Source organism: Calonectris borealis, chromosome 2 (genome assembly GCF_964195595.1).
Source record: "Calonectris borealis chromosome 2, bCalBor7.hap1.2, whole genome shotgun sequence".
NCBI classification, from domain to species: domain Eukaryota; kingdom Metazoa; phylum Chordata; class Aves; order Procellariiformes; family Procellariidae; genus Calonectris; species Calonectris borealis.
Window position 1 is genome coordinate 143,162,772 of NC_134313.1, and position 11,340 is coordinate 143,174,111.

At 54.7% G+C, this 11,340-nt stretch overlaps 1 protein-coding gene across 1 annotated transcript; it reads left to right on the forward strand.

Moving 5' to 3' along the window:
- The first annotated feature begins 8,320 nt into the window (after positions 1 to 8,320).
- DLX5 (distal-less homeobox 5) lies at positions 8,321 to 10,825 on the forward strand. The gene is made up of 3 exons (XM_075140781.1): positions 8,321 to 8,675; positions 9,884 to 10,068; positions 10,337 to 10,825. Exons 1-3 carry the CDS (start codon positions 8,321 to 8,323, stop codon positions 10,667 to 10,669), a joined length of 873 nt encoding a protein of 290 aa, XP_074996882.1. The 3' UTR covers positions 10,670 to 10,825.
- Positions 10,826 to 11,340: the final 515 nt, after the last annotated feature.

The window sequence follows — 11,340 nt, forward strand, 5'->3', positions numbered from 1 at the left end:
AACCGTTCTCCATCACCTATTATTTCACCAAAAGCAGAACCAGATTTTGATAGAGATGCTGAGTCCAAACTCTGCCCGCAAACACCCGAAGCCATCTCCCCTGAAATCCTATGTAAGATAACACTAAGGACGTCCTGCCCACTTCGGCCTGTGGAAGATTTCGTCTTTTGTATCACGATGTGTAAGCACACAAAAGGCTGCATAAAGTTCTTTTGACTGTGGCTGGAAAGACTCGCGCTGGCACCAGCGTGCCTTTGGATCACACTGTACCATCCTTTCACTCCATCCACAACTATTATTTCGCTGCCCAGAATTGTTGTAATATGACTGCCTCCCTTCATAATCTCTGCATTTCATCTAGCTGCTTTTCCAAAGCCAGGGAGGATAATTGTCATCTCTTGTATAGCACAGCAAAAAGGCCAAGGACAGGCTTCGGGGCGATGGCTTTCTCTCTTCTCCAGTCCACCCGTACCTTCTCCAGACTGTAAGTACGTTGAGGCAAAGAGCAACAGCAAGCATGACGAGGATTTCTGATCTGCCTAAAATCAGTAACAAGTGCCAGAGGAAGGCAAGATTTCATGTCCAACTCATTACAGCAGAATCCTCCAGCAAAGTGGGATGGAGAAGAAAGAGGGCAGGTGAGAGCCTCTAAAGCATGGGTACCGAAATGGGTAGGCTAAGGCAGAAGCTACAGCTCTGTGGTTCCAGGTATTGAACCAGAAGAGGGAGCGTGGGCACACAAAACATCCATCTACCCCCACTGAAGCCAACGGGGACCCTTTCTATTGATTTTAGCAGGACCTGGATCATGTTGGTGGTTTGTATCAGGTGGGTTCCCCGTGGAGATCAGGGAAAATGAAGAGGCAGCCATGCACACCTTGTTGTAAAGGTCCTTCAAGTAATGAAAAGTCCCAAGCCCAAATCCAGGCATCATCACGCACCCACCATTTCTAACAAAGAGGGATTCTGAAATCAGTGTGATGGCACATAAACCATGAGGACTTTATCTGGCAGCATGTGAGAAAAAAAGTGGAATTTTCTATGAAACTGACAAAAAGATTACTGAAAATATACAGATTTGAAGGCCAGAAGGGACCACAGCAATCATTTGCTCTGATTTCCTGCACAGCACAAGCCATACAACCTAATTTGGTCACGTCTGCATCATTTGTTCATCCTCTGCTTGATCCAAAGATCTCACTTGGAAAGGGAGGCATCTTCACGAAAAAGTACAGAAGCCACCATAACCCTTTGGGGTTTTTTCCAAAGGTTAATTCACCCTTTTTGAAAGAAGACGACAGAAAAAAAGATAAAACATGTCTTATTTCTAATCCAAATGTATTTTCAGCTAAATATCTTTAATGACAATTCTTTTCCTTCTGTAGGTATTCACCCGGGTGGTACTTTACCTCAAAATACGTGCCTGCCTCAAAGCCTCTTAAGAAAAACACCTTATTTCTCATTCCCAAACCAAGGCATTTTCCTAATAATAGAAGAACTAGCAGGCTCGCAGAAGCACAAATGATACAGCCCCAAGAGCTATTTTTCAGTCACTGCCTAGAGAACATCGTGATGAAGAAATCTGAGCTGAAGAAGAAAATAACCTCCATTTTTCCAATAAATTAAGGTCTTCACAGGAATGTAAAAGGAATCTTAAAGCAGAGCATCTTGATGCTTCTTGCAGCAGGGCCTCTTTCAAGGACAAAGATGTAATTCAAACATGGAGACCAGAAAAAGAAGAAAAGTCTTTTACTCTACGCTTATGAATATGACGGTGACCTTACAGAGCCCCTTGAAGAGACAGCACTGACAACGCAGCCAGTGACAACCAGCTTCCCTGCAGGGCTGCTTGCAGCTGCAGACTGGATTGCGAAAGATGAAGGAGGAGGTTCCCCTGTGCTGCATAGGAAACTTTTAGGAGACCAAGTTTGGATTACAGCAGCATGCATTTTAGTGAAGGACATAAAAGCTAAGGCAAAAGATGAAATAAAATAATATAGCCCTGGAATTGCAGTCATGGGGAAAGTCTAGCATATATTTATTTAAAAAATAATAATAATAAGGCTAAGCTATAACTGAGGAACCGAACATGAAGTGGGGTTTATGACAGATGCAAGTTATTAAGTCATTTTATAGGTATTAGCTACTGCTAGCTAGCGTACACACTGTCAGTGAGTACATATTGATAAACTTAACAGGCAAGGCCAGACAGACCATGTAACATAAGTAATAAGGACAGAACGATATGACAAGAGATGTGCTTTTGCTATTTTGATCTTTCACCTGCAAGGTGTCCTGGCCCCTGGTTGAATGTCACTTCTCATATTCACAGCCTAATTGCTGTGTCTCATTTCTGCATCGATTTGTATGGTTTAACGTTGCCTGATTCGAGGTGATTGCACAGGCATGCTAACCTCGCACTAAACTTACCGTTAGCTAAATGGGAGTTTTGGAGAGCTTGTCCTAACGCTGCCATCATCCACAAAACCTTCAAGGTCTAAATTATAAAAGTTTGGCTGACTTCTGCAGGAGAACAACATATTAGATCATTATTAAAAGAGCAAAAGGAAAATTGCAAGCTTAATTCCCGAGGTTTGTAGGGGAAAATCCGCGTTGCACGAGGGTCCCCGCAGGCAGGCTTCCCCGAGCCCCTCCGCCAGCAGCCCTGCCCTGCCCTGCCCTGCCCTGCTCGGCTGAAAGCACACCAAAGGGCCTGAAGAGCTACGCCTCAAATTCTTTGACCGGTCATCTTTTAACAGGGATGTCAGAGATCTGGGAAAGCATTCCTGCGGCATTGGGATGCAAAGGGGTTTATCTCACATCTGAAGTCCCGCAGAGAGGCAGCAGCCCTGCTCCTATCTGAGGGGCTGAGAAGTGAGTTACGGCTGAAGGAGATGTGACAGGCGGGAGAGAATAAGCAGTGAACGGCCGTACTGGAGATGAATTTAACTGCCTTTGGCTACTCAGAGCTAAAAGCTACAGCAATAAATTTTAAGGCCTGAAAAGATCATTACAGTCATCCAGCCCAGCTGCCCACTCATCCAGGACGCTGGATTTCCTGAAGTCGTTTCCTCCCGCCCCTCCTGCCACCACGGCCGAGGTCCCTTCCTCCTCTGCTGTTGGTTGGAGGCCGTTCCCCACGTGCTGGCACCACCACCGCTCCGACTGCCGTGCCAGACCTCTGCAGCGGGCGGCACCGCAGCTGGGCAGCAAGGGCAGCTAGTGCAAATATTTTCTCAGAGTGTTTCTGGCAAAGAGAGCTTTTACACCGGCTCTCCAGCAGTGCTGGCTGATGCTCTGTGTCAGAGCAGCACCTCCAGCAGCAGTTTTGCCCATGGGGCTCCAGGTCCGTGCTCAAACATCTGTTGTGGAAACCTCAGGGAACTGTGTGGGGAGCCATGATCTTGCAGCTCTTGCTGCTGACCCGAACTGCTGATCTGAAATGGCTCCATCTGGTTTGTGTCGTCTTTTTTGGAAACCACCAGGCCTCACATCAGTTAAAGCATGTACAGCTCCTGGAATAACAACGCCTAGCTACCAGGGAGAAGGCAGGTAGAAGAACAACTCAGTTGGGAGAAGCTGGGTTTTCTGATGACGTTTCTGTGCTCCATGACTTCAGAAAGAGGTCGGTGTTACATCGCTACAGAAGCACGTGGGCTGGAAAAGGGAAAAAACACTGGGACGGGCTTTTGCTTGAACATCCTGCCCAGCCCAGAGCAGGTCTCCTTAAGATGGGTCACGTCTGTGCCAAGCTGTTGAATCGAAGAACAACGGGAGCTCCGCATCTGGCTCATGTGGACAGAGCTCCAAAGGGGAAGGGAATGGGTGAGTTTGTTAAGTATTTCGCCTTCTGGAGGTGCAGGCCATGGCTGGACTGTGACTGCCAGGCAATGCCCTGCCTTGGGAAGGTTGTGATGCATTAAGAAACAACTAAGCAACCCCTCAGTGACCCTGGCAGGCGCACCCCAAGAGAGGAGGGAAGGAGGGCTCCAGGCGGGAGTCTTGCATCTCCAGGCATCTCTTAACATCATCTTGTCCAACACATTTGGCTCAGTCTGGTATGGCTGATGCTAACAGGGAGCCCTGGCTCCTCCCTTCAGTCATGTTGGTGCAGTTTGGGGGAAATAGGTGCAAGTGTAAGCTCCTCATGTCAGCTCTTTGGCAAGTAAAAGAGACAGCCACAATCTGCCCTAAAAGGCAAATTCTAATTCTTAACATTGTACATCATGGGTTTTATGCATAGTGCAATTTACAGGCCAGACGAGCGAGGCCAGCGGGGCCCAGGCTGCGGCCAACCCAGCAGTGAGTCCATCAGCTGTGGAAATGCCGAAGTGACAGGTTAGCTTCGTTAACTAGAGGCCCGGCCTTTCCTGGGCATGCGCAAGCAACTGGAAGAGAAAAGGCTATTCCGGGGTGGGAGACGACCGGAGCCTAGTGAACGCTTTGGGGTGGAGGGCAAAACCAACGCCTACCCCAATGCTTGAGAGACCAGACAGGCTTCGATCCCAAGGTCACATGTGCATCCTTCCATCAACACGAATGGTGACCTTCACAGGAACACAAAACCTCCTTTTCTTTTGGAGGGATGTAAGTTCTCCAAAGCAGAGCATGTCATGTCTAGATGGAGAAACGCCTGTTTTCCTCTCCCTGAACTAGCTGTACCCAGAGCCAGAGGCACTGCAGAAAGCTACTGAAATCTGAGCAAAAAGTCCTAGAGTCTTTGTCTGGGTTTTCTGTCGGGTTTATTCCTCCTCCCCTGCTCCCAATTGTTTTTTTCCAAAATCCTTTCCTGCATTTTTCCCTTTTATCACTGCCCTGTGAACATCCGTTGGGTAGTTCACTAGCCCTCTCCACTGGATTGCCGCTGGCTTTTGCTACACGACAAGATTTTTACTTTGAAGCAGATGTAATTTTTTTTGCCCAGTCTTCAGTGAGAATACAAGGACTTCCAGTCCCTTTCCCTCTTCGTTCTGAAAATACTCCCCCAGGTAAACAAGTCCTAAGCCTAAGACGATGCACTGGAGCGCCAGGAAAGCCCTCAGTTGAAGTTTTGTGGAAATCACCATTTTCTGATGCTGTGAAACACGAGTTAATCCATGTTTCCACTGTGGAGGGCTGTTTGGGTTTTTTTTTAAAGAAGGGAAAAAAATTCCTTTCATTCTTTGCCAGCAATTTCCATGGAAATAGAGTTTCCAGCAAAAACTCGGTGCCCAAACGAGAATGTTTTATCCAGAAAGTGAAAGATTTTCTCTGAACAATTGCAAGATTTCATCCAAAAGTCTGAGAGGCTTCATCCGAAATATTTCGCTCGTCGGCTGGAAACAAAGCGCTGCCGAGCGAGAGAGGACGGAGAACCCTCTGCAAATCCCCCCGGCCTCCGGGCAGGCCGAGCGCGGAGGGTTCGGCCCGCGGAGATGCTCCCGAGCCAGGACCGGGGCAGGGCGGGGCGGCCGGCGGGCACCGGCCGGGACACAGCGCCTCGTCCCGCCGTGGGGCTTGGTTGGGGGCCCCAGCGCTGCCTCCGCGGCAGCTCCCCGGCGCGGGCGGGAACAATCGCCGCGTTGTCCGGCCGCGGCCGCCGGCCCGGCGGCTCCCGCGCCCCGCTCCCCGTGCCCTGCGGGGACAGCGCTGGCGGGGCTGCCCGGCTCCGCGGCCGCCGCCGCCGCTCAGTCTGGCCCCGGCGGCGGGGAGGGGGGGGAGCGGGCGGCGCGCAGGTAGCGCGGCGGCGCTGCGCCCCGCGCGGCCACGCCGTGGCGCTCTTGTCACGGGCACGGCCGCCGCGCGCCCGCGGCGCCCCCGCGGCCGCGGCGCCCCCGCGCCCTGCGCGGCGGGACCGGCTGCGAGCGCGGGGCCCCCCCCCGCCCATCAGCGGGGTTTGGGCCCGAAAGGGCCGCGGCTGGGCGCGGGGGCCCTGGGCAGCCGCTCAGGCGGCGCGGCGGGCATGTGCCGGTAAACAATGACCGTATTGTGAAATAGAAAACAGACTCCGGCTCCCTCTGAAACGCTCGCTCCCCACCGGATGTGTTAAATAAAAACCGCTGGGGGAAAAAAACAGCAGAAAGTCAAGAAAATCGGGTTCGGGCTGGGAAGGACGGGGGGCAGGAAACCCGCAAACAGGCGGATTTGTATGCCCTCGGCTCGGTAATCCTCGCGCGGACTGCAACGGCTGCGGATGCCTTCAAAAAAATCAGCTTGGGAGTTTTGCGGTTGTATCTGGTGGATTTCAGTCTTTTTTTTTTTCTTTTAATATCGAAACTTTTTTTTTCTTTCCCTGCCTTGCCTCTGAATAAAACAACAGCAAACTTTCTCTGCTGCGGGAAACCGAGCCAGATTTCCCCGGTAAGCTGCAAAAACAGCTTGTCAGGACGGCTTGGCCGGGACCCGCCGCGGCTCTGGACGCTGCCGGGGCTGGGTGCGATACCAGCGCCCAGGTCCTCTCCTGTTTTCTCCCTTCAAACGGCACCTTCCTGCCCGGACGTGTTGAAGTGCAGTGCCCTGGAATTTATGACACAAATGGGCTTCCCCCCCACTCTCTCCCCCTCTTCATCTGTTTAAAATCTCTACCGTCCCTTCCAACTGGACGCAAATTGGGAGCTTTAATAAACCGACTTCCCCCTCCCCAGTCGTAAACATATATGCCTCTCCGGTTCCTCTCTTTAGAAAAAAATAAAGGGGGGGAAAGAGATATTTCCAATGGATTTAAGTAAGTGATTCATATAATGAAATGCTTAGGGATTTGTTTAATGTGATTTTATATGAGCTGTGGACATTTCCAAAGCAAACAATAAGTTCAAGTACAACATGCATGGTTGTGTTACAAGTGTTACCCAGCTGGCTAGGAGATCTTCGGTGAGCAAACAGGCTAAATCTGGAGAGCAAACAGCTTCAGAAAAATCTACAACTCCAGGTCACTGAAAAGAGCCTTTTATTTGTTTTCCTTAGTGTCTAGTAAAATCTGATCCATTTTTTTGCAACGCTGCTGTAAAATTACCAGGGACGGGCATCACCAGCCGGTGGCTCGCCCCGGCCCGGCCGCAGGGCCCATCGCCTGGGACCTGGGTACGCAGACGGGCGCGGAAAACCGGGTGCCGGCGAAGGAGGGTGCTGCTGGTCGGGGTGCTGTGGGGGAGAGACACCCCCGCACAGCGCCAGCCACTTCTGGCTGGGAAGTCACCCGGGAAGTGGGCTCTTGCGACGGCCTCCAAGTGGAGAAGCCCCGTGGCGGCCTCCCAGTGATCCTGCCCACGCGTGAGGGTGATTTGAGCTCCCCTCGTGACGGGCATCTGATCCTGGGCCGGAGCCGGACCAGATGGTGAGCATGGCCACGGGGCAGTGAGGAGCGGCCACGCGTGGGGCCGAGCGGCCACGGGCGCACCTGGAAGGGCGCCGGCGCTGCCGGGGGGGCCGGGGGCTCTCCGCCCACAGGCATCGTGCCACAGCCAGGTCGTCCTTCGCGAAACCCGCGGGGTGGGTGCCCCTAGGCCGTACGGTGCCACCGGTGCCCCCAGCAGCTCCCCCACACCCCCACGGCAGGGCGTCCTGCCGGGAGACTCCCGCCTGGCTCCGGGCCGTGCTGGGGTCTTCGACGCAGGAAATGATGCAACTAAAATTCAAGATTTTTGGGGGGTAATGTGATTTACTTTATTTAACGCGGAGGTCCCGGACGGCGTCCCCCCGGAGGGGGAGGACAATCCGAGTTAAATAACCCCAGTTCGATGCTAATGGTTATTGCCACCAGACCAGAAATCGCGTTGGAACCAGGAGTGCCCGGTGCGTTGTTCCCAAGCCATCAACGTAGCCAAGAGGGACCGGACGGCAAATCCGAGTGGCGTGGCTGCGGACTTCCCCCGGGGGGCTGCAGGCTGGACGTGCGGGGGCACCGGGCTGCGCGCCCGCGGGGCGGCGGGGCGGACGAGACCCCTCGCCGGCTGCGGGGGGGGAGCCGGAAACCTCCCGATCGCGACGCTCCGGCTCGAAGATTGCTGTTGGTATTCACTTTAAAAGAGCTTGAATAGGACTTTTTTTTCTTCCCCCCCCTTTTTTTTTTTCCTTTTTTTTTTTTTTTTTAAGCCAAAGCTTTGTTGTGCTAAACTAGTTGGACGAGTTAGGGTGTCGCTGCTCCCGATTGCTCTGGCCAATGGAACCCGATCCACCCTGCTGTGCGTAAGAGCGCAATTAAGGATTTAACCAAGCCTATGCTGCGCCCCAGCCAGCAGTCTGCCGGAGACAGACACAGCGCCGCAGCCTCCTCCCCCAGACATGTCTGCTTAGACCCGAGCAGCCCCAGCAGCCAGCCCCAGCCAGCCGCCGGCTCCGAGCTATGACAGGAGTATTTGACAGAAGGGTCCCCAACATCAGATCCGGCGACTTCCAGGCTCCTTTCCAGACGGCCGCAGCCATGCACCACCCATCCCAGGAATCTCCCACTTTACCCGAGTCCTCGGCTACGGATTCCGACTACTACAGCCCGGCGGGGGGAGCCCCGCACGGCTACTGCTCGCCTACCTCGGCTTCCTACGGCAAAGCGCTCAACCCTTACCAGTATCAGTACCACGGCATGAACGGATCTGCTGGGAACTATCCTGCCAAAGCCTATGCAGACTACAGCTACGCCAGCCCCTACCACCAGTACAGCGGGGCTTACAACCGCGTACAGAGCTCCGCCAGCCAGCCAGGTGAGAGCCGGGGGCGTGCGGGGAGCTTCCGCGGCCGTGGGGAGGCTGGGGGAGCGCGCCCCGGCAGAACCCCGCCCCGTGGACCGCGGGGATGCAGCTTTCCCTGAAACACAGGGAGAAATAAATTTAAAAAATAAAAGGGGGGGGGGAGGAAAATTAAAGAAAGTTTAAAAAAAAGAAAAAGGGAGGAAAGCTGGGTCTAGTTTTCCTGACCAGCCTACACGATCTAAAACACAAATCCTAGGACTAGTGCTTTAGAGAAGCACACGTCGGTCAGCTGGCCCCGGGCCCCCACGGCTGCCTCCCTCCTCCTTCCCCCCGCAGGAAGAGGGGGGAAAATAGCCGAGTCTTGTTGCGTGTCTCAAACTCAGGTTCGCGGTAGCAAAGAAAGTTTCCTTCCCCCTGCGCTGGAGGGGCGGGGGAGGAGACTGGGAGGGGGAGCCCAGCCGTGGCGGGGCTGCGGAGCCGGGAGGGTTTTTTACCAGAAAGCGCCGCGTTCTAGGCGCTTTCCATTTACTTTTTTGTAAGTTGTTGTGGGGGGGGAAAAAAAGAAAAAAAAAAAGAAAAAAAAAGAAAAAAAAAAAGAAAAAAAAAGAAGGGGACAGGGATAAAAAAAATAAAGCAAGCCCGTAGCCAAGCCAAGCGGCTGGGGCTTGGCTGGGACGAGTGCGGCGGCGCTTGGGGACACGCCGGCGGCGGCGGGGGGAAGGCGCGGGCGTGCGGGGGAAGCGGCCGCTGCCCTCAGTAGGTCTCTGCTCCGGGCCGGCCTCTTCCCAGCAGGGCATCAGTAATCCTCCTAATTCCCGCGCCGGGCGCGCATGCCCCGCGCTCCCGCCCGCGCCGCGCTGCGCGCCCGGCGCCGCCGCCCTCGGCGGAGGATGCCCGGGGCGGTCGCGGGAGGCGGAGGAGGGCCGGGGGTGGCCAAGGCCCGGCGCGGAAGGAGCGGGCCCCCCCCTCCTCACTGCGGAGAGCCGGAGGAGGGTGCGCGGAGCCGCCGCTCGGCGACTGGAGCCCCGGGGGGAGCCGCGGGGGCTCGTCGGGCCGGCGCCGCTGCCCTGCCCGGCCCTGCCCTGCCCCGGCTCGGCCCGGCCCGGCCCGCGGGCGGGACGCCGCCGCCGGCGGCGCAGGCTGCGCGGCGCGGAGTGGAGCCGTGTCCCGCACCTTAACGTCTGCGTCTCTGTCTCTCTCCCGCCCTTGCGCCCGTGCAGAGAAGGAGGTGGCGGAGCCCGAAGTGAGGATGGTGAACGGCAAACCAAAGAAAGTGCGCAAACCCCGGACTATTTATTCCAGCTTTCAGCTGGCGGCGTTGCAGAGGAGGTTTCAGAAGACCCAGTACCTCGCCCTGCCCGAGCGGGCCGAGCTGGCCGCCTCCCTGGGGCTCACACAGACACAGGTACCGCGCTTGGCTCGGCTCGGCTCGGCTCTTTGCTAGGCCTCGCCCGGGTCGGCTTGGCCTGGCCCGGCCCGGCCCGGCTCGGCCCGGCGGGACGCAGAGCTCCGGGTCCCCCTCGGCGCGGCGGGAAGGGCCGGATCGGGCCCCGCGGAGGGGCTGGGAGGGCGGCGGGGAGCGGGTCCCGCGGAGCGCCGGCTTGCCGGGCGGGCATTAATGATGTCGGTTTCCCTCCCTCCTCCCTCTTTCTTCCCCTCTCCTCTCCTCCCAGGTGAAAATTTGGTTTCAGAATAAAAGATCCAAGATCAAGAAGATCATGAAGAACGGGGAGATGCCCCCGGAGCACAGCCCCAGCTCCAGCGACCCCATGGCCTGCAACTCTCCGCAGTCGCCAGCGGTTTGGGAACCTCAGGGCTCGTCCCGCTCCCTCAGCCACCATGCCCACGCACACGCTCACCCTCCAAACTCCAACCCGTCCCCTGCATCCAGCTACCTGGAGAGCTCCGCTTCCTGGTACCCCGCTGCCAACTCCATCAACTCCCACCTCCAACCCCACGGCTCCCTACAGCACCCGTTAGCGCTGGCCTCTGGGACAATTTATTAGAGTCTGACCCTTTTTTTTTTTTTTTTTGTTCCTTGGACTCCTGTGTTTTACTGTTAAGGAATAATAACGAAAGGAATGCATATGGGGGATTTTTAAAAGGGAAACAAAACAAAAAGATTAAAATGTGTAAAGCTTGTGCATGTAACTTATTGCATTTCAAAGGAAACCCTTTTTTATACAATACGGACATTTTTTGGCTCAGCTGTGGACACTATCAATGGTGCCTTGAAATCTATGACCTCAACTTTTCCAGAGACTTTTTTCAATGTTATTTTAACCCTGTAAATAATTGTAGATAGAGGAATTAAACTGTATATTCTGAATAAAATAAAATTATTTCGACCACGAGAAACGTTTCCAAATTACCCCTTCTTCTATTAATAAGAGGGGAAAAAATAATGCCAATTTGCTTGCAGAGAGCGAGCGAGGAACGAGGGATTTTGAGGGGCCCAATCCTGGGCGCTCACATTCGGTCGCCGTGTCGTGCTGTGCCATCGCAGCCCGGGCGTGTTGGCAGGATCTGACCCTTGTGGGTCCCCACGGGCGAGCCGAGGGGCGGCGATGCTCCGTCCCCGCTGGAAAAGGGGCTTTTGCAGGACCGCGTGCACCTCACGGCACCGTGATTTAAGCTGAAGGGAAAGCTGCCCATCCTAACGCTAGAAAGCAAATCT